Raw genomic sequence first — 25,062 nt, 5'->3', positions numbered from 1 at the left:
ACCAAGTACGTTCCAAAATTTTTTTTATAATTTTCAAATTTACAATAAATTTTTTTTTAATTTCCGAAAATCAAATACAATCATATCGGTTACTTGGATTTTTTAATTTTTTAATTTTATATCTTTTTGTAAAGAAAAAAGAAATTTTTTTTTTCTTAATAGTCCTATGAACGTGGACTTGGCGCGATTTTTTTTACAGTGAAACTTTTTTTGTTCGGATTTTAGTATTTTTTGTAATTATAATAAAAATTTACAATTGATACCAAATCTCGGGTTGGCTGCATTTTTTATAGCAAACTATCCCCTTGAAGCTACAGTTTATGTAAAAACAATTCCAGTGCACCCTGGCGGATGTAGATGCAAGCTGTGAAATGTATTTTTTTAACTGTAGTTTCCCATCTATTGGAAGATTACCATGCATTCTCGAATTATTTAGTCTGTGGCATGTCACATTTTACATAGAAAAAAAGTCAGGATCAAAATTTTTGAGCTTGCTATAATTTGTGCTGATAAAATTTAATAATTTCAAGTAGATTAATTGTTGTAATTGAATGTAATTAATTAATATCATAGAAATAAAGCATGAATTACTGTTATAATATAAAATTTAGGAACAAAAAGTACCGTAGAATTAAATAAAATTTTGCAACCTCAAAATACCGCTCTGCTTACAGTAAACATAGTCGGTAGTCTGGCGCTCCGTTTACAACGGATTTGAACGGAACTTGGCGCCAGATTCTACCGAATCTGTGGATTATGTCTACTCCAAAATTTATATATCTTTATATATGTTTGAAAGTTATTGAAATAATTAATAAAGAGAGTCTGCTTATTGAAAAATTTTTTCTCAATAAGATAATTATATATATATATATATATAAATAAATAAATAAATCAATAATGATGGATTATTTTATCACTTTAATGTTTACTTAAATAATTGCTCCATGTTATTTTTTTTAAATAAATAAAATATTGTTGCATATAAGGGTGACAGCTAGGACAGCTATGCGCGACGGGCTAAACATCAGGATGAAACAGGGTGAAAAGCGAAACTGGGCGATATATATATAGGTACTTAAGCAAGGAACATGTATCGTAAACACATGCGTATATCTATATACTATATATATATATATAGGTTATATGTAGTAGGATGATGATGATATAGACTGTTAGAATCGACGGTGGGAAACTCTGCAAGCCGTCGTTAATGGATATTATGTATAGCTGAGAGTTTGCTGTAGATTCAGATGAGAGATTGAGTTTTAATATATGTATATATCACTCAATAACCGGAGAAAATTAATTTTTAGAGAAGAAAATTCATGTAAATTAGTATTGTATGAAATAAAATAATATCTACCCATATGGTAAATGCGGAAAAAAAAATAAAAACATTTTTTTTTCTATATAAAGAATGTTCTGTTAAAATAACATACATATTATTATTATTATATGAATACTGATAGTATTATCAAAAGCTTTTGATATAATTTACAATAAAGCTTGAATGATTTATGTTGTCTATTAAAAGATTTAAAAATTACAAAGTGGCAATTTTTACATGATGATGACTATATTAAAAGTTAGAATCGTTATTATAAAAACAAATTTTCTTATTACACCTTCATTTTTCGCGTTAATTAACAAAAAAATAAACAACCTGGTACATGAGATAAAATAAATTTTCAAAGGACGTAAATAACCATAAAATATGTAGTTTTATCTCAACAAATATTATTGAAAATAATATATATTAGAAAAAACGTATGCATATTGACTTATTTCACTCGATAAATTTAATAAAGAAAAGAAATAGAGAGTTGTAATTATTTATTAACTATTTATTGAGTTAATATTTTCCACAACACTTGAGAAATTTTGTTATCTTTTCGATATAAATAATAGTCCACTAGAATTAAAATACAATTTAATCTTTATCGCGTTTTATTATCACTTAAATGTCACAAATAATTAGTTTTATACTCATAACTGTTACTATTATTATATAGGATTAAAAATGTAAAATACTTGGTTTGTTAATTAATTATCCCAGCATAAATATGTATTTTGATTATTTTTGACAATTCCGACAGAAACCTAAAACAATACTCAATTATAATTATTTTTTTTTATGCTTGATGAGTATATATATAGTAAAGCATATTTTTAAACGACCAACAATCGAAATATCTACTAAAAAATTTCTGCTCATAAACCATTAACGTAACCCTTAAAATTTTTTTCTTGTTCTTTTTATTTCTTTATTTTTATTCTTTTTTTTTTTCCAAAAAAATTTGACCTTGGTTTCTTAAAAATTTTTATTTGTATAAACGGTTGTAAACTTTGAAAATCAGGTAAATTTGTTTGTTGAAAGTGGATTTATGGCCACAGTACCTTTATACCTTCTGCTATATACATATTTAGTTATACTCGGTATAAGCGTGCGTTTGTATTTGGTTCTGTTCAGGACAATTTCAATTTGACAAACCTTCATTCAATACACACTAATATACAATTTACTTGTTATGTAACGGGACAATAAGAAGAGAACGCCGCACTCGAATATTATTTATGGTGGCCAAATTATTATTATTATTATTATTATTATTATTATTATTATTGTTATTATTATTATTATTATTATTGCTGTTTTTTTTTCTGTACCATCCAACACTGGGACCTAGCAGATATAAAATACAAAGTAAAGAATAATATTTATTTCAGAATTTCTCCTTGAAAAAAAAAAAAAAAAGTAACTTATTTATTGCTGCAAGTAAAAACCAAACATTTTTATTTCAAATACAAACAAATTTTAGTGTAATATAATGTTATTCATGACATAAAATCAACGAAATAAAAAAAGTCAAAAATTTATTTACTGATTATAAAAAAATATTTAGTGGCTATTGTGAATAATAAACGCGTCTTTGATATTTTTATTACTTAGTTCTAAATGTGAATAATGTTAGAAATAATTGTCTATACGGTTTTGAAGTATTAAATAATAAAATAAAATGTTTATATTTATATTATATCCAAATATAAACATAAGAATATAAGAAAAAAAATGAAAAAATGAAAATTAATTTAAAAAATATTAATTTATAAATTTTTGGGTAAAATTTATTTATAAAAATATCATCCAAGAACAATTAAATTAGGATTACCTATAGTATATAATAGAGAGACACCTGTTTTCTATATTTTCAACATAATATTTATGTATAATAAGGCCCCGAATAGATAAAATAATACATAATAAAAAGGATCCGTTACATCCTGTGACTTTGGTCTATTTTATCTTGATCGAGGTGAAATCCATGATGTAGTTTTATTTTTTGTGTAATGGTTGATATAGGGATACGAACTAAAATGCCAGAACACATATGTATATCTATTACTGTATACGTCCTATGTAGTAGCTAGCTGGGCATTATTATACAGGGCATAAACTGGATAAGAGAATCGTATGAGATATAATATAAATATTTTTCCGAGTACTATGTTATTATACAATGATATACATATATAGAATATAGTAGTAAAGGTATAGGTCACTTATGGTCACTTATGGGACAGCTGCCGTTTTATTGTGTCTACATATCTGTGGACACATCACAGCTTAATTTTCGTTTTACAGCGTTTTCATTTTACCTTTTTATTAATAGTCAAACCGGGAATTAATTTTAGAAAAAAATTTTTTTTTAAATACTGTGTTGAACTTTTAAAACCGGATACGATTAAATTAAATATATTGAATGATTGAAAATTAATCGTTGTTGTTATGGTAACTCGATTTACCCATTAAAAACAAATTCAACATCCACAGGTTAACTTAAAAATTTTAAGTATTTCAATAACTTGGTTTTAATTTTTTTGTAAAATATTGATAATATTAAAATGAGCGATCGTATATATATATATATATATATATAAATATAGCAGTGGTAGGTGAAAACTCTCCTTTTCTTTTATTGTAATAATACTCACCTGAATAATCGTCTGAAAAAAGTTCGGTGTCCTCTACAGGGCGGTCCATTAGCCTATTAGTGCGCCTGCAGGTGTCTCGAGTCCCAAGTCTCGAATCTCGAGGTGCATTTATGGGTACGCAGTAACCCCATATAAATACTTGTTATACCTATACCTATCGCTATACTCATACACATATGCATATATATATATATATATATATATATATATATATATATATATATATATACATATTGTATAAATAGAGTTTATATAGAATATAGAGCTCTCCCACGTTCTCCAACTCTACCCTGAGCATCAGCATCATCACCACCCCTTATTATAATACAACGTATTATACAAGAACCCCAAGTATAGGTGCCAGAAGTTGAGTCAAACTGCATATTCATGCGCAACGAGAACCAAGAAGCAAGTATAGAGCCGAGAGCGTTAACGACCAGGGCGTGTAACGCTAAATTTCGTAGCGTGTCTCTGTCCAGTTATCCACGCATAATCTGTCCTTAAGGCGCGATTCTGGCACCTCTGCTTCTCTACTTCTCTACCTTTACTACCTCTTACTGTTTCTACTTACATCATCTACTCTCCTGTATATATTATTATTATCATAATATTCAAGTCTGTTAATTAAATCACTTGTTAACAATTTATATTTATCATAATTTAAATAATTATGCCTGTCAGTTGTGTCTTCAGTGTAGACTTGTTGCACTTGTAGCCTATTTCGTTTCTTTACATTATATTATCAAAACTGGGTATTTTTGTACTATACATATGTTATTATTTATTACACTCAATACACTTTATTTTCACCCTATGACTTGAATTTATATATTATTGATTGAGTTGACACAACACAAGTAATTGACAATAGTGCTCAGGGATAATAATATAAAAGGTTCAGGTTCGGTTAACGCACGTGCATTTTTACCGCGACACGTGTTAATTTTTACTCATTTCCTTTTGTATATATTATGTATGTCTCTACTTAAAGTACTAACATATACGTATATGTTATTCCATCGAGTAAAATATAACTAAGTGCAACATTAGTGCCGATATAGAAGCAAATTTTAATTTTCCGTGTTTAGAATTTTTTTTTTTTTTTTAATGACAATTTATTTCAATAGGAAACGACCCTATATCCTATACCGTCGGCACTTGATTAAGCAAAACCACTTGGCTGATATAGTAAGCTTACTTATTTATGCATATATATATATATATATATATATAACAGTAATTCTAACAGTTTTTTCTATTTATACAACTATTATTATTTTATCATTTAATAATTATTGAGATAATTTTTTATATCCAGTAAAAAAAAAAAAAAAATCAATGAATTTATATTTTTATAGTGAAAATATATGTTATTTATTGTTATTGACAATGGACGCGGTAATAAATAAAAGTATATGTGTAGTATGTACGATGTACATATAATACAAGGTTTAGAGTATATGAGTTTGAGTATGAATATATGTATACTGTGCTGTAAGTTAAGTGTTAAGATTGAGAAATGGAGAAATGTTCGAAAGCTGATTCTTTTGTCGTTTAACCACCCTCGATACTAGATTATTTTTGTGCGGGGGCGTCGTGCCGTTAACCACCTTTTTCCGCTTATTCAGCAATCATTCAATTCGAATCCCGGTTTTTACGCCGGTGGTAGTAAGCTACACCACTTCTGTCGGCGATAAAACTTAGTACCGCGAGTAGGAGGTTCCAAGGTCTTATAAGACCACATATATTATCCTATTTTATTTCTTTTTTCTTTTTTATTTTTTTTTTTTTCCAATTTGTGAAATTCAAGATACCAGAAAATGAAAAATCTTATAGAACTAAAAACGACTCGAAATAATTAGAAAAGAAAAAAAATTACTTTTGATAAAAGTATTATCGTAGGACAAAATAAATAAAAGATACTTCATTAGAGGATATAGTTATATATAGGTATCATACATACCATCATATACATATGATTAAGTAAAGCATCAGTCTGATATTAATACCTCGAGGTCCCATAATACTTGTAGCCATCAAAACCCGAAAGTAAAATCAGCAGCTGCCGGTACGGGTCGTTTGCAGCACGCGAGTTCCGAGCTCTCACCTGTAACGTATAGTATCTTCCTTCCTTCCATCACCGGTTATATACTAGGCGTCTTATCCACAATTCACGATATATATGACATCGTCCTCTTGTATGCTCCGACCTCATTTGTTGTTTTTTCTTCCCCCCCCCCTCAACCACTCATCTGAATTCACCTCAAAATTGGCTCTTTTTCCCAACTTACTCCACTATGCACCCTATGCACCATGCATTATATCACTTTTGTAAAGTCTCTCTCTCTATACACATATATATATACACAAGATACAAAATATAAGATAGATTTAAATCATCTATTATTATATAGTCAAGGATTGTAATCTTAATAAAATACCTACTTTCAACCAAAGCAGAAAAAAATAAAATATTAAAAAAAAAACGTAAAACATACCGTAATGTTAATTTTTATTACAACTATTATGTATGGGTATCAATGAAATAATTATAGGGCTTCTAAAACCATCACCTGGACGATCTAGGAGATAAATAATATTACCTAAAACGTCTACCCAGGCTTATTTATTTTATTTTGTTTGCCATTTACTACCGAAAAAAGAAATTAAAATACACAATAAAATTAAAAAAAAAAAAAAAAAAAAAAAAAAACATTGAAATTACAATAATTTTCATGCCGGAATAAAATCAATTGTCAAATTATGACTGACATACACGTACATGTCAATAAACGACATGTATCAATTATAATATAAAATGTATGTATTGTATTTATTGGAATCCTTCGTCATATTGGAGGTTATACCAACTAAGTAATTGGTTTGCTGGGTTAATCACAAGGATAATCACGGCGTGTATCGTGTAGTAAAGGATATATATAAATATGTAATATAAAATATATAATAATATTGGAAGCAATTTAATAAATTCTACAAGAAGCGAGTTGTCGGTAAGGTTCAAAAGAAAGGATCACGTAATTGGTGGGGATCGATATTAAACAGCGATCGATTCTCACGCTCACATTCGATGTACACAGTTGAGGCACGCTTTACTTATATATATTTATATATATATATATATATATACGAGTGGTAACAGATTTATTTAAAACTCGCTTCCTATTAACGAGCATAAAAAACGTTTAAGGTTTTAATTAACGGCTCGTGTTTTCAGATTAATTGTTTAAGAGTTACTATCTCGTAAAAGAAGCCACAACTTTTGTAGATTTGTTATTTGCTCATATTATATTTGCTTGTTCAAATGGAGAAGCTGCTGATTTTCTGTTTATAGAAATAATTTTATCATATTTTTGCATGATAATCTATTAATATATCGAGTGGTTGTAACTAAAATAATACATTAATTCGTTTATTTTAGAAATTTCTTAAGTAATTTAAAGTTGACATAAATTTAATAATAATCTAACAAGTTGTTATTTTAAACTATTCGATAAATTTAAATTACTCTCAAACGTAATTATTTCTTTATTTTATTTTGTATTATGAGCAAATTTTAATGTCTTAATTTTTAATTTGGTATAAAAATTTTTATAAATATATATCCATACCGGCTTTTATATTTTTATTTGAAACTTGATATAAACTTTTTGTATTCAAAAACGGTAACAGAAAGTTTTTAATGTTATTGAGACGCGATATTTATAAATCTTTTGTTGATGATAATAAAGACCGATCATATATCGAGACGATTGAGGATTTCTGGAGAATTTTAATGAAGATGAAGGATAAATTGTCATGGAGTAGTCTTATTGAAATACCTGTCTCAATACCTTGACAGAATAAATAATGGATATGCTGATCATGATGATGATCACTGATGGCATATATGTCGATTAAATAAATAATTATAGGATGTGCGAGCGCCGTCCAAGGTTTACCCCTCTCTTTCTTTATCTTTTTATATACATATATATATATTTAATATTGTACACTCATACACCAATATCCCGCTTCCATATACATCGACACTAACTGGCGTCAATATACTTTCCCACGCGTGCAATCTCACGCCGCTGGAATTCAGCTAGAATTTTCATTCATCTTTCATCTCGTTTCGGGGCTTTGTATTAAAATTTACAATTTATTCCCTGATTATCTAAATTTTTTTAACACGTCAGCTAATTAATCATCGTAATATATATATATATATAGTTTTCTAAACATCTTTTTTTTTTAATTATTTTCAAAATTTTGTCTCATATTGAGAGTTAAAAGTTAACTTAAAAAAAATGTTATAAATTTGTAAAAAAAAAAGATTTATTTTATTTAAATAAAATTCAGTGTCTAATAATCAAATTTTGCTGTTTTAAATCATTTTTTTGTCACGGCATGATTTATTTTTTTTGTTATATTTTTCAGAGTAATAAAAAAAATGTCCCCTGGCGACAAAAATTATTAAAAAAAAATATATATATAATGCATATGCATATGCCTATATGACGGTTGTATATTTTGGTGATATGGTTTAGGGGTAAAATGGAAATGCTCGAGCAGCGGGAGTCATTGGGAACCCCGCGGTGTTTGTTGAAGTATCGACTACGAGAATGGATAATAAACCCCGACGGGCCGTCGTATTCGCTCAAGTTACTTGTAACTCTCTTTTATATTTTATCGAAAATAAAAAAATAAAATTGCTAAGATTTACCATAAATAATTTTTTTAAAAATATACTATTATTTTTATGAATTACAAAAGAGGGATGAGGGTAAATGAGTTAGTGATGAATTAAATGTACATGTAAAAATTTATTGGTGTATACTATAGTCGGGTTAATTGATGAAACTTAAGAGTAGGCTTATGGTAATTTTTGGTAGCTCATAGCTTCGTTAATGTTTGTTGGGAGAAACTGTAAGGTGTATAAGGTAAACGGTGGATTACATTCTGCGAGTTTTTCTGGGCAGTGGCGTATACTTATGCTGGAAGAACACGATCAAAAAATGAGCTGGGTAAATAATCCAGTGTTTTACCTTAGCCTTTGTTGTGTGTTTGTCGTATGTGTATAGTGCAATAAATAAATAAATAAATAAGTAAGTCTAGTGTTTTAGAGGGATGAAATAAAACTTTGAGAGACATACACGTTGTTGCTGTTGTTGTTGTTGTTGTTGTTGTTGTTGTTGTTGTTGTTGTTGTTGTTGTTGTTGTTGTTGTTGTTGTTGTTGTTGAGGTATAATGAAACTTAAGGTATGACTTAACAGAAGGAGGGTGTATTGAACGGAGTTTTTTACGGTGCAATACACTGATCAGCCATAACAAATTAAACTTTAGCTTGCCGATAATTAAACCAGTGACTTTATTCTATTCCCTTTTATGGCCATACAAAAACTATCCGTCGCTTTCGACTGTTTTAATAAAATTTTGCTTAAAAAGCGTTAAAAATATTTTATTTAGTGTCCTTGTTAAAAATCTTGATAAAAATATTTTAACATCTGAGATAATTTATTTATTTCAAGGACATAGAAATTAGACACAACATATTGGAAATAAGTATATTATTATGATTTTTTATGGTAATTTGTCGCTAAATTATAGAATTTAAAATAAGTATTTAAAAAATGTCAAAAATAGAGTTTAAAAACTGTTATATCCCATACAGGACAATACGACGGGGCCAGATATGGGCCATGCTTGGCGCAATGCTGTCTATCTCTGGCCCATGCTTGTAAATCCACTTTGGCCCAGCCTTGGTAGAAGTCTGGAGTGATAACAGGGTGCGGTGCCAAGCTTGTTTGCCTAGACTGGCCCAAGCATGATAACCAAGACTGGCCCAAGATTGTTAACCAAGACTGGCCCAAGTTCTTAAGCCAAAGCAAGCCCAGGCTTATTCACCACTATAGAAATTACTAAAAGAAGTAGATTACAAAATATATTTAGAATTTAATTGTTTAATGTGAAATCAAATTAGTATTAAGAACCCAATTTCGAATAAATTGAATTCTCTGAAATAAAATAGTAAAATTCTACGAAACGGTTAAATTATTTTGTATAAAATGAGTAGTTGTTAGTTGAAATTATAAAAAAGGAATTTTTTAATTGTCAATAATTTATTTCAATTTTGATGTAGAGCTAACGCAAGTTTAGACGACTTAACTCTTAATTTAGACCTAATTTTCGCTAATTATAGAAATTAAGTGAAAATCGCATTTACTTTAAACCGAGATTCGAACCCGAGCCGCGCGCTTGCCAGACCGACCACTAACCCCTACGCCGTACGACCGATAAGTTAACGCACATCTCACCATTCATATAAGCTAAATCTATATGATGACAGAGTGTGACGGTTTATTATTTATATAATTTATGTTATTTAATATTGTGTTTTGATGAAAATTATCTATTTTTTACAAATGTTTAATAATTTAAAAAAAAAAAAAAAAGCAAAAGTCAAGTTCTTACATTAACTTTAGACTTTTTAAATCGCTCTGTATATTTTTAATATCATATTATAATATTTTAATTTTTTTTAAGACCGTATCAATTTTGACGATATACAATTGTTTTGTTGAAATAATAAATTTTCAATTTTAGCATTTGCTATCAAATATTCGTTAAGTAATAAATATTTACTGTTCCAAATTCTATTACTTAATGATTAATTGAATTTGGATTTCCCATTGAATGGCCAAAGTTAGGTTGCCATTCAACGGCCAAGGCTAGGCATTCCAGTCTTGGCTAACGCTCGGGTAATCATTGAGTCGGCCAAAGCTAGGTTGCTCACTCCTGGCCCAAGTCTGGATCGCCATTGAATGGCCATGGCTGGGGGACCCAGTTCTAGTCCAAGCTCGGGTAATCATTGGATTGACCAAGGCTAGATTGCCCAGTCCCGGTCCAAGTTAGGGTGACTCTAGGCTTGGCCAAGGCTAGGTTATTCAGTCTTGGCCCAAGCCTGGGTAATCATTGGAATGGCCAAGGCTGATTGCCCAATTATGGCCCGGGCATGGGACAATATAGGTTTGCCAAGATGGGCTTCCCAATAATGTCCCAGGCATGGCCCCGTCGTTCAACTCTGGGGCTTCCTGTATGGGATCTTACCGATATTTATATTATTATATGAATAAATATAAAAAATGATATTCTTTCTTCATAACTTATTCTGTTGTTTAATTGTTATTTTTTTTTTTTTTTTTTTTTTTCATTTAATGTATATAGTAATTAGTTTTTGTGAAACACTAAAATTAATATCTAATTTTGAATGACTTTTCGAGTGTGTTAATGGATAGTTAAGAGTGCTGATAATATATATTAACAGCAGATTCGTAAAGGTTGATTAGAATAGGCTGATGAGGTTAGGTAGTCCCGGTTGTCTGTATCAATATTGGGTGTATCCTGGATCTGGATGGATAAGCTTCTATATATATTCCGACCATAGCCACGACACCTTCTTCACCCGGCCATAGCCTGCATGCCACCACTTTAGTTGTATATGTATATATCCCTAGTTATGTATATGCGCATCGATAATTATACATGCAATATAGGAGAGAGCGTGACTGTCGTTATTGCCGCGACAAAACGTTCAGGGATATATATCCTTGTGGATAGTTGTGTACGCTGTATGATTAATCGCGGAGTGAATAACCCAACCGTTTTGGTCTACTCGTTACCTTTATATATATATATATATACATATAGATACACATATACAATATATCGACTATTATATACTTCATGCACTTTATATCATTGCAGAGTGTACATAAATAAATACTATATAATATAACAAAGTTATAATGACAAAGACGATCAAAGACATTAAACAAGTGTGTGTATTTAAAAACTCTTTATTTATCTGATACCGTCTCTCGGCACTTATATTTTATGTTCTTTAATAAATTACATACTTTTAATTTCATTAATTGTCATTGTATTCAAATGTCTATTATTATATATTACAAAAATTTACTTATTAATAACATAACGTATACGAATAATAATAATAATAATAATAATAATACAATAATTGTGGTAGGAAAATTTTTAATTAAAAATACGTACGCCTACAATTGACTTTAAATTTCAGTATATTTGTCTATACAGAAAAACATATACTTATATATATGTTTATTTAGGCACCATAAAAAGATAAAAGATAATTTACAATAAAGTAATAAAAGGCTGTTAAAAATCGACGACAAAATGACAACAACCATTTATTTTGTAGAGAAAAATATATTTACTTAGTAAATATGACATTGTAAGTAATGTTGTGCAAAATATATTTTGGGTATTGCTTGGGCAAGATGGATACAATAAAAATGTTTTAGAATTGCATAATCGGCAGGTCATTGGATTTTTATGGTTGTCTTGACAAAGGGCGGTAAATCATCATAAAAATTTTAAAACTCGATCTACGGTTGTATTCTGGCATTAGCGTCGCGTCTACCGGTATAAGGTACTATATACGTGTATATATAAAAGTATATATCTTTGCTTGAAATAGTAATAGAGTAGCACAGATTGCCGTTAAAACTTTGTTAAACTTTAGTTTTGGTCTATCAGAAAATATATATATATATATATATATATATATATATATATATATATATATATATATATATATATATATATATATATATATATATATATATTCAGGTATATCCTGAACAAGTTATCTTATCTTTAACAAACGATCCTGCCTGTTGCTCATCTCATTTCCTTTACCTTATTTCGTTATTCCCTATACAAAGATATAGATGCTCCAGCATGTTATACCCAACATTTCATTTTTGTCTTTTTTTATAATATTCGGCTTATTTACATTGAGTACATAAGGCTTAACCAAATCAGAGAAATAACAGCCGAGTAAATACGTTTATATATATATATAACTTAGGGCTAAGAATGATATCTAGAGCCATTTTTAGGGATGCAGACCCAACCTAGACAAAACTAGATATTTTTCGACCTGTCTCGGTAATCCCATTAACCTCGAACTATAAGAATTTTTGGTTACATGTTTCACTAACAAAAATCTTTAAATCCAATAGAAAATATATTTAACACAAATATTATCTTCAAAAACCATTTTTTTTTTCCAATCTGTGTACAATAGGAAGGTATACCTTGAAATATCTACTCAATTTTCCACTTTCTCTTTTATTGTCATTTTTCTTTTTTTGTATTTATAAATTCTTAATTATCAAGACAATACCAAATCCATAAATTTAAAGAAAATTAAATTTTTCTATTTCTATACTAAATGACTGGTATGTTTTAGGTAAATATATTCATTTTATTATAGGCACACTGATAAAAAAATTGACTTGACTCAATAAGAGCCAAACGCTTGAACCAAGAATACCATTTTGAAGAAAATGATTTTCTTGAGTCAAGAGAATAAATTCTTGAGCTAAGAAATTATTCTTGGTCTAAGAAAATTTTCTTGAGTCAAGAAAATCATTTTCTTTAAAATAGAATTCTTGGTTCAAGAGTTTGGCTCTTGAGTCAAAAGTCAATTTTTAACTTCCTGCTAAGAAAATTGAAAATTTTCAAAAATCGGGAAGTTATTAGTTTTACCCCGTTTTTCGAAAATCGAGTTTTCATCAGATCTCGACGTTCTGAGGTCCTAGGAAGCTTTCCTGACTATTCCCGCGAGGGTGTCACTATGTCTGTATGTATGTGTGCGTGTGTGTGTGTGTGTAAGTATGTCAACCTCTTATAACTTTTGAACGGTTGAACCGATTTCATCGCGGTTGGTGCCATTGGAAAGGGCTTCGCAAACTTAGATTTCCTGTTAATTTGAACCGATTCGGACGGATAGATTTTGAGAAATTCGGATAAATCTAAAAAAAAGTAGGAAAAAAAATTTTTTCTGAAGTGGTTTTTTTGGGATAACTTTTAAACGGCTCAACCGATCGATTCCAAAAACTAATCAGCTCTCAACCTTGAAAAACCACGTCGATTGCTGCCAATCCTGTCAAAATCGGTTGATTCGTTCGAGAGATATCGTGAACGAAAGAAAACCGAAAAAAGTGTTTTTTCAGAGTTACTCCGAAATTTCTAATTTGACCAATTGAAACTTAGAAATTATTTATAAGGCTTAAAAAACTACGTAGAATGCCGCCAACCGCGTAAAAATCGGTTCATTAATTCAAAAGTTATTGCGGTATGAACATTCAAAAAATAGTGTTCTATGAAACTTCTATAGAAAAGGTATCTTTTTGAGCTCGGAGAGCTTAAAACAACACACAGATTGTACTTTTGAGCTCGAAGAGCTCAAAAAAGCGGCCAGGTATTAACGGAATTAGCGGGAAGTTGCAGGGATGGCCTTTAGGGTCAACCGTTTTCCTAATTTTTTTATCAATGCAGTACCGTCGACATTGCAACAATAAAATCTCAAATTCGAAGCTTCTTTTGATTTACCTATACAACGGGTTGCATTTAAAAAAAAGTCAGAGATGGTTTTTAATAATTTTTTATTAATTACTACTGTCACATCTTCTGAAACTGTACTTTTAATTATGCGAGATATTTATTATATTATTTCCTTTGATTAAATTAATTTCTATTGAAATTTGAACGGTACTTTTTTAAAAATAAAAAAAAAATCATGATTTCTAATAAGACTCAATGTTGAGTAAAGAAAATTAGTTCTGATATATGAAGAATTATTTGTTTCCGTAAAAATGAATAGAAAACGTGAATATTTTTACTATAAAAAATAATAAATTAGTGTAAATAATCAATATCTTAACAAGCTTGTATACTTATAGATTAATAATTAACTACAAGGATAAGTTATTATCTAAACTATTCAAGTGTTAGTAAACATAAAAAAGTTTTAAAACAGTTATCATTCTATAAAGATAACTCCAAAAAACATACATACATACATACATACAATAAACATATATAAATATAATACACGAGTGTTGGCAATATTCTAGTATCAGGTAAAAATGAATAGGAACAACTATAAAGGTTCTTAAAAAAAAAAAACGTAAAAAACAAAAAAAAAAAAAAGTGAAGACAAGCTGAGATTTATTCAAGTCCCGTGCCAACGAAGTTGACAAGAGTCGAGCCGCGTAAACACCCTCGCTCTTTGTTCTTCTCTGGTGCTAAACAAAGATAAACTATTCGTACATACATATACGTACATACGTATCCACTCTACTCTATCGGCTCAGAGCGTAACAAGTGAGAGAACTCACCAAAAATACTCATCCGAGACGAAGAAGCAAACTGAAACAAGAAAACCGCATCATTTTATGATATTTTCTTGTTCGGGGCGGAGCTTTGGGCGTGTCTAATATAAGAGACGCCTTTTTTGTTTCCATAGCCAATCGCCTTATTGAAAATTCTCTCTTAGGAGTCAATTTTGTTTGCTTTCTTGTTCTGTGATTGGTTGTCGCAATTTTAGTCCCGCCCAATGGTCAAAAAGTGGGGTAAATTAGTTAATAGTAAGACCGTAAGAGGGACTGGTTGTTTCAGTTGATTTTGAGCCTTAGAGTGGATACCGATGAAGTGGTGTGAGTGTAAGCGAGTCAGTCGAAGACTGGAGAGCCCTGTGAGAGCAGGGGACGGACTACTCTCTTATTAAATAAATAATTGTTTTTTTTTTTTTTTTTTCATTTAGATTTTTAATATTTTCGCGTGTGCTAGTGCTGCATTATTATATTTTTTATTTTATTGCAACAAAATTATCAATTTCTTTAATATAATCCTCATTGTTATTACTATTACCGGTATTAATAGTTGTTGTTATTGTTGTTATTGTTGTTGTTGTTGTTGTTTTTGTTGTTGTTGTTGTTGTTGTTGTTATTGTTATTGTTGTTATTGTTGTTGTTGTTGTTTTTGTTTATATAATAACACGTGGCCAATAAACAAAAGAACAAAGTGTTTTACAATGAAGCAAAAGTTTAAATACCACTGCCTGAATTTGGAGTAAAAGTAATACAAAAGCTAAACACACATATGTTTGTTTATTTTTTTTTTTTTTTAATTTTTTAATTTTTTAATTTTTTATTTCAACCACTAACTAACATATTATTGATGATAGTAAGTAAAAGAAAAAAAAAAAAAAAAACAGTGAATTAACTTTAAATGTGTGCTACAGTGGGTGCTCGTGTTAAATTTCTGTGATTATAAATATATAAGCAAAACTGTAAAATAATTTTGTTTGTAATGTCAGCGTACGCGCAATTCGGATACTCTTATCCGTCGGCATCTCAGGTAAAATTGTTTAAACTATTTACCAGTAACCTCAATAATTATTTTAACCAGTTAAATAAAATAATAAGTAAACTTTTATGTGATTATAATTTTAAATTGAGCAAGTAATTGGTATAAGAGACAGGTTTTTATTCTACTTGATTTAAAACGTGCACCTGCCAATTTATTTTTAGTTTTTTAGTTTCCTGATGGCTTTTTATCGGTTATTATTTTATGCTAAAACCGTTAGTTTGTTAGTTTATTTTTTTGTTATAGATAAACGCTTGTTTTTTATTTATTTATTTATTTTTTTTTTTTTTTTTGTCAAATTAAATTAATTAATTTGTTTGTTATTGTTTTTTTGGAGCGACGGCCGTCGCTTGCGATTATTAAAATTTTTACTGGTATAATTTTTATTATGGTTAATAATAAAATAATATTACGATACCAATCGATTGTATACATAAAATATATAAATACATACATATATTATTAACAGCATAAATATGTAATGAGGTTTATTTAATATTAATTGTAGAAATTCTGTTGAAACTGTCATGTATAGATACACCTGTCGCAAAATTGAATATTTTGTGCGTTGAGTTTTAAAAATAATTATCTCAACGTTTTATTTCAACGGCTAACTGTCATCTTATTATAATTGCATAAACTCCATTAATTACCTTAGTACCAGTTCAATTTAAATAACTGAATTTAAGTATTTAATTGTATAATTTATTATTTATTAAATTAATCTCCTTATGCTGTGGAGAATGTATGTAAAATTAAAATTTATTGGACAATATCAATAATCGTTACTTTTTATTTTGTTATTTGATTAATTTAATGTTTAATTGTAATTCATACATACTATTATATACATCACGCGTTTCGGTTAATTTTTTTTCAATCTATCAAAAATATTAATTCAATTTCAAACAATTAGATCATATTTTGTTTGTTCCAACTCCAAACTCTATGTAGATATAATTGAAAACCATAATTATAAAAACTAATAATTTACTTAAATGTTATTTACTAACGAAAAAATAATGCCTAAGATAATTCTTTTATTTAATTTTTGAGTTATTTATTTATAATAATTAAATAATCATTAATTCAATGGTTATTACAATTGAAATATTACATTATAATTTATCATAATTAACCAAGATAAGTATAGTAAAAATAATTAACTCTATTCTATTTCTAATGATTTGAAAATCATCGTAAATCTCATTTTAAATCAAGTAATTGATGTAAAAATCAGCTACATTTAAAAATTTTTTAATTCGATAATTTTTAAATACTCTCAATAATAAAATTTAAATTATATTGTTAAAATTAATAAATAGATATTTTATCCTCTTTTGTGGTTAAAAAAAAAAAAAATACAATGAATGGCTAAATAATAATATAATAAAGAGTTTCGGCTTTACTAAAAAATACAACTTAATTAATAAAAAATATATAATACAATATGAAAGGAGCAAAATAAATTTCTATTGTTATTCCTTCTCTGAGTGACATTAAAACAATATTTTTACCTCGATTAAAAAAAAAATTCACAATATCACACAATTATACATTATTAAAACTTACTTACTCTAACTTGTTATTTATTTAATTTAAAATTAGATCATTATCAACGCTATGTAAAAAAAAAAAAACTTTCTCTCAATTACAAACGAGCCATTATTAAGCTCTACAATAATTATTGACAATTTATTAAAAAATATTTTTTTTTTTACATATTTTGAAAAGCCCGGCCTTAATAATGTTTTGTTAGTTTCCATTTGAAGAGCAGGCGCGAGCGCAGACGTACAAAGTACTTAATATATATAAGTATAATAAGCTTGAGTATACGGATATGAGGACCTAACTTTCTTATATAATCTATCTGAATAAGATTGTGCCACTCATGACTGAAGCATATAAAGAGGGGCCCAAGGGTTCACCAGGGGGTATTATATCCAAGTACAGAGAGTAAGATAAAACTTTTATACGTATATGTATATACATATATACATACGAAAGAGAACAAAATAAAGTTGTGAGAAAATATTTATTCTTACAATGTAGATATGTCAGTGTGATTCGTGTTTCCCGCATACCAATGACAACACAATTGGTAAACATATGTAACATATGAATAATAACATGGTAATATATGCTCACACTGGCGTTTACAATTATGGATCATTTTAATTTTTACTACTTTTGACATTATTAAAAATAATAATAATACTCTATGCTCTACAATTACAAATTATTTGTCTTTTATAATTAAAATGAGTAATACTAAAATATACACACATAATCCTTTTTTTTTTATAAATATATATTTTTCACCATCAATTCAAGACCGACGGAATAATCTGATATCCTTGATTACCTTGTACATACATTTACTGATATCTTGGATAATAATCAGTGTTAATTTTATAATTAAATTTAATAAAACATGAGGTTTTTACATACTGATTTATTTACAAATCTTTTTATACCACTTAAACATATTTCAATTAATTACTATTATTACAAACAAATATTTAAATACATAATGTACAAGTAATATACGACTACTTATATTATAGATTAAAAATTCGGATTTATTAAATAAATTTGATATACACGTGATAGCGTTATAAAAACAATTTATTAAAGTTTTTTATTTGTTAATTAATCAGAAATTAAATATCGTAATTATTATCTAATTTTTATCTATATAATATTATTCTGTAAGATTAAAGGGTAGATCTTTTTGGAGCAATAAAAAGAAATTACAAATGGAAAACGAAAAATTTAATTATTTATCGATTATCGATTATCGATATTTTAAAGGAGAGCCAATTATATAAAAAATTTTTTAAAGATTGACACTTGACTGTAAATCCAAGTGTTTTAATAAAACACACATAAAATGTTTTGTTTCTATCTTAAAGCATTGTAGTCATTTTTAAAACACTTTGATTTACAGTGTTGTTGCATAGTTAAATACATTTTATCGATAAGCTTTAAAATATAAATAAATAAATAAATAAATAAAGTAAACTAAAGTATTTACTAAGTATGCGGGTTACAAGTTGATATACCAAGCAAGTTATTATAATAACTAACTACAAATAGTATATGTATATACAAGTAAATAATCATACTACCAGTAGAGACTAGTTGGTTATTACCAGTCACTGGATAAATTTTCTCTACGTTTGTTCTTACGCTGTATTGACACAACCGTAGTCCAGCCGCTGTACATCAACAAAAACCGGTTATATTACTCTTATTCTGGAATTGCACATCAGGTGCAACGGTTAACTCTGTACACGCTATACAAATATAAATATATATATATTATTTTTGGCTAATTATTATTACTTAAGAAATTCAAATTCTCGCTCCAAATACAATATTAGTGATAATTTTATAAAGAGAATTATAATAATAATAATATTTTAATGGATATATATGTATCCAGATTGGTCGTTTATATTTTTTATTATCTGTCGTAACTATAAAAGTTAGCATCTGGTTCGCCAGTTTCACGGATTGTTTTATGCTTATAAGAATTCTCGACTCATTGAAAATATAAACCTTAGTTTAATTAAAATAAAAATTATTATTTGTTTTATATCGGTTTACAGTTAAAAAAAAAAAAAAAATACTCGAGTACTTGATTATTTTATTTTAAAATAACGATAGATTGTATTGAATTGAATTGCTGCAGTTGCTAGTAAGCGGAGGACAACCAACAACAGCTACATCCCCGGCAGTGTCGTCTGGAGGAGCTTTGAGTCCTAGCGCACTGTCACCATCGTCAAATGCCCGGACGACGAGTAGCGCAGTACCTGGTGGATCTGGAGGCGCTGAAACCCCAGTTGGGAGCTCCACCGGCGCTGGATGTTGTGAAAATGGAAGACCGATGATGACCGATCCGGTTACCGGACAAACTGTATGTTCGTGTCAGTACGACAGTGCAGCGCGTCTGGCCCTTGGGGCTTATCCAAGACTGGGCCCTCCAGCCACCTCTTATTCGACGTACCCTACACCAACACCCTCGGCGACTGATCAGGGACCGTATCCCAGTATTGGAATGGACAGTTCTGCTTTCTACTCACCTCTTGTAAGTTTAATCTAATTTATTATTATTATTACTTTTACATAGATTTATGTTATTTATGATTATTATGAAACACTAAAAATTATTATTAATAATAACAAGTCCATTATATACATCGGTGATAATAAAATAAAAGTCCCTCGTTTCGAGTGACCGTAAATAAAACTAAAACTTTGAATCTAATCATTTAATTAAGACTAATCATATAAACTCGTATGTTTGTACACGATATGAGTATAAATAAACGATAAAATATTAAATGTTATAATGTTAATTTTATTGTATGTGTTTAATAGTTTTCATTTATTAGCAATTAAACTATGTAAGACTCACTGTTAGTAACATCCATTAATGTTTATTTTGTTTTAATAGTTCAAGGTTTAGATTTTTTTCGTTTATTTATTCTACACATATAGTGGTTAAAGTTTATTTTTTCGATTTTATATATGAGAGAAATATTTTATCGTTTTTAAAATCTAACCAATAAAATATTAATGCATATAGAATAATTATTCTTTATGAATAAATAAAATAAAATTGTTTGTATAAATTAGTTGAAATAATAAAACACAATTGTGAAAATAAAATAACATAAAATATAATAGCTTTTAAAGAGCACGTGCTATTGATGTGTATTCGGTATAAAATAAAAGTGTAGAATAAGGAGGAGGAGGAAACAGAGAAAAATAATAATAATAATAATAATATTAATCATATTAAGGGGTGTGTGTACATATGTATAAGTATATGTATAAGGATATGTATGGTGAAGGACTCTTGGTATGAAGTAGAATAGAGTGTAGAGTCTCCTTGAGATCCTGTTGTCGGTAGAAATCTTTCTGTGTATGTACACAAGTATAGTAGTGGAGCGTTATAAGAAGGTAATAAGACCCGGATTAGCATTGAATGAAATGGGCGGCGTGGCGCGACGTGGCGACAATAAGGGCAATAACCATCAGCATCAGCATCAGTCGAGTTTAAGCTCCATGAGTAGTATAGTATAGAGTCCTCGTTTTCCTATGCTGAATTATATTCTGAAGCGTTCAGGGTGGTCCTACTAATGTTCATCTAAGGATATCTATATATATTATAATAATAATTAAGTTTATTAGTTTAATTTTTATCTGTATAAATAGATATTTTATTATTATTATTATTATTATTAATATTATTATCTGTTTAATCTGTATAATCAGTTGGCTTTAGAATTAAAAATAAAGCTTGCAGGCGACATGTTGAGCTTCGAAGTAACCTTCGACGTAATACTTTTTACATTTATGTAAAATATACGCATAAAAGTATTTATGTATTTTTGTATTTGCCAGCGTTCATGAGGTATAAGCAAATCCAAGACTACGGCTTCATCGTCTAATTGCATCTTATCTCAAGTATTTTATTCGATTAGACGCTATCCGCTATTATATACCCTTATTTATACGATTATAGTTAACATATACATTTATATGTTCATAGTTCTGCTCTCTATATAGTAAAAAAAAAAAAAAAAAAATGATTATTATTTCTAACTAATATGATTTATTAACTATTTAGGTATATTTTTTGAAAAAAATTAACTAAATAATTGTAAAATAAATTGAAATAGTGCTCGTAGAAAGTCGGTAGGATTTTTATCTGAATATATTTTAACAATGCACGTGACTTTGGAGATTTTAAATCTCAATATAGTACTATATTACTGTTGAAAAAGGTATTCCTTAAGGTTGAGTGATGTAAAGTTGACCAGTTGACCAGCTGAGCCAAGTAGAAAAACCGATTCGAGTAGATCCAAGTAGATTCAAGTGAGTAGAGTAGTATTATAATTTAAGACGTCGTGACGACAGCGTTTAAGCCCTGGCGTCCTGGCGTCCTGGCGTCCTGGCGACCACCCGCGGGCCCGACGTCGTAAAAAGGCCCCGAGATTCCTTCAACTAATCCTTGGAGGTCCTCATGCGTATATGATTGTTAGATGCGGTCGTATGACCTACACATTTTTTTCTACATTCTGACCAATGAATCACACTCAACATATTACACAAATTTATTATTTTAAATTATATTACTAGACAATGTATTTGGAAAAAAGAAAAAACTTACGATACTTATTTAATAAAAGTAAATCAAGTCGATTCGAGAGCAATAATTAGATTTATTACTCTAAATAAAGGAATTAAGAAACACATATAATAAGAATTAGATCCAGACGTGTAATATGAAACTTCTTGGCGCCAACCTTTTTCTCCTTCTCTTATTTTCATTTATATTTATGTTATTTTTTTTTTTTTTTTTCTCATTTACCACTTTATTTTATTTTTAAATATTGTATTGTTTGAGTCCCAAGCCCTTTCATTAGGTAGTTACTAAATATTCACAATACTATTAAGGGGTTAATTAATTTTCCGTGTAAAATAATTATCCACAATATTTACGTCTTTTCTTTTCCGGCAGCTGAAATTATTAATTAATCTTTTGTAAGACGCGTTATAAATGATAATAATAATAATAATAACAACAATGATAAATGTGTATTGCAACAGGGAAATCCTTATGGACTAAAGGATGCAACGGGGATGGGAATGACGGCGGATATGGGCGCAGCCTGGGGCACGGCGGCATTACAACCCGCCGCGACTGGATACTACCCCTATGATCCAACGTTAGCTGCTTATGGGTATGTTTATAATTATTATTCCAATTATCAACTATTATTAAACTAATTAATTTTCATATTATTATAAATTAAATAAACTTTATCTTATTTATTGGGTATATAATTTGCGCGTTAACTTGAATATTATCAATTAATAAAGGGAATTTATTATAAATATTATTTATATTTGCACTGATAGAAGGATTTCTTAACATTTGAGAATATTTCTTTGTGTATTTAAGAAATCATTTCTTAAACATAATTTCTTAGTATTTAAAAAATATTTCTTTGTATTTAAGAAATATTTCTTAAATATTAAGAAATATTTTTTAAATACTAAAAAATGATGTTTAAGAAATGATTTCTTAAATACAAAGAAATCTTGTTAAATACTAAGAAATCCTTCTATCAATGTATAATAAATTTTTAAGTGTGTCTTTTAAGGGTTGAAATAAAAAAATATACCAGTAAATATAACAATATTTAGGCGGTTAAACTGGAATTTAGTTAGACCCTCGTAACAAGATTTACCGTATCGAAAATTTTATTTGACATCTATTGTATTTTATGTTTTATCCCTTTCAACAACTTATTGTTTTGTTGTTTTTATCTGTTTATTTTTAAACTTTAAACAATTACAGTACAGGTACTAAATAATCTTAACCAAGTTAATCAATAATTAATTCATACCAACTCGAGTTATAACAAGTCAAACAAAAAACTACTCACTCGAGTTTATCTCACTCTCAATAAACTTGAGGACCAAAAAACCAAACCTCTAGTTATTTCAGTGATAAAACTTTATCCAATTAATAATTAATCTCTAAATTACCAATCTTTTTTTTGTTCTAATAACAATAAACAGATGAAAATGTTGTATCAAGTATAAAATATAAGTATTGTTCTAACAACAATATAATATAATACGTTAGAAATTTATTTAATTAGTCATACATAATATTTTTATGTTATATCTAGTCATTGAGTTGTTATGATTAAAATAGAAAACATATCTATTATTATTATTACTATTATTGTTATTGTTATTAAGTACAATTACAGAGAAAAATAAAAAGTGTATGAGTAGTTTATTGATTGACTTGCTCTGGTATCGGACCTCGGGCTTCACTGGTTCACCGGTTCACCGCTCCCGCTTTTGATTTGTCCCTGTCTGTTTTCTGTTTTCTGTTTTTTATATTATATATTTTATATTTTCCTCTTCTACTCTGGCATCTCTGGCTCTTTATTCATGTATTCCTTTCATACAGAGATATTACAGGATTAGTACATGACTGTTATATTACATAAGATGGACATCTGTATTGCGAGGAATAAAATTAAGAGACTAATTAGGAAGCAGAAAAGTGTTCCATCTTTGGTAATTTCTCTATTTCTACACCTCCATCATCATGTACAATATTATCCATGAAACTATTGTTATTATAAAAAGCACACTCACGCCCATATACCCTTAGATACGTGAAAGAGTAGCGTCCCACAGGTGCTTTGCCGGTTTGCGCAATAGACCATTAGCGAAATAGGCGGCATTCGCTTGGCAACCCCTTACAGTTTATACAGTTTATACAGTTTATACATTATATATATATATATATATTGCTTATTAACTTATATATTGTGTGGGTATAGTTTACTACTATCCTATCCTGGATGCCTCAGTTTCCATCTTTAATCTCTCAGTACCACCACGGCTTACACTTGTATCGTTTGTATCTTCTCTGTGTACGTTTTGTGTCTGTAGATTGTAGTAGAAAAGCCAGAGGGTAACAGAGAGAGAGAAAGAGAGAGTAACAGAGAGTAAACAGAGAGATAAATAGGGGATGAATAAGCTGTGAGAGAGAAAGAGAAAGAGTATGGGAGGACGAGTCTCATCTCTACTGGTGCATGGTCATTGTTTATCGCTGAATCCACCCTCGACTCAGCTTTCAACTCGTTGAGCAGAGGCTCTTCACACCGAGTCTACTCCACAAGCCGCTATTAATTTACTTGCTTAATAATACCTAGGCCTCGAACCTCGAATCCTTCAAACCACCCTATATGCCTTCGTTGTTTT

The 25,062-nt window shown here is 28.8% G+C and overlaps 1 protein-coding gene across 8 annotated transcripts in view; it reads left to right on the top strand.

Moving 5' to 3' along the window:
• Positions 1–25,062, top strand: part of LOC123268146 (homeobox protein araucan-like) — a 39,198-nt gene that overhangs the window by 2,869 nt on the left and 11,267 nt on the right. For 6 of the 8 annotated variants that reach the window (XM_044733028.1, XM_044733029.1, XR_006510170.1 and 3 more), the window contains 2 exons: positions 19,952–20,347; positions 22,879–23,012. In XM_044733028.1, the coding sequence (XP_044588963.1) occupies positions 19,952–20,347; positions 22,879–23,012 (530 nt within the window). Of the gene's footprint in view, positions 1–15,808; positions 16,246–19,951; positions 20,348–22,878; positions 23,013–25,062 lie in introns of those variants that run through there. The other 2 variants (XR_006510173.1, XR_006510175.1) reach the window with 1 other exon arrangement.

Source organism: Cotesia glomerata, linkage group LG6 (assembly GCF_020080835.1).
Source record: "Cotesia glomerata isolate CgM1 linkage group LG6, MPM_Cglom_v2.3, whole genome shotgun sequence".
NCBI classification, from domain to species: Eukaryota; Metazoa; Arthropoda; class Insecta; order Hymenoptera; family Braconidae; genus Cotesia; species Cotesia glomerata.
The sequence above is the reverse complement of the archived record's forward strand: the minus strand, read 5'-3'. Positions and strand labels throughout refer to the sequence as shown.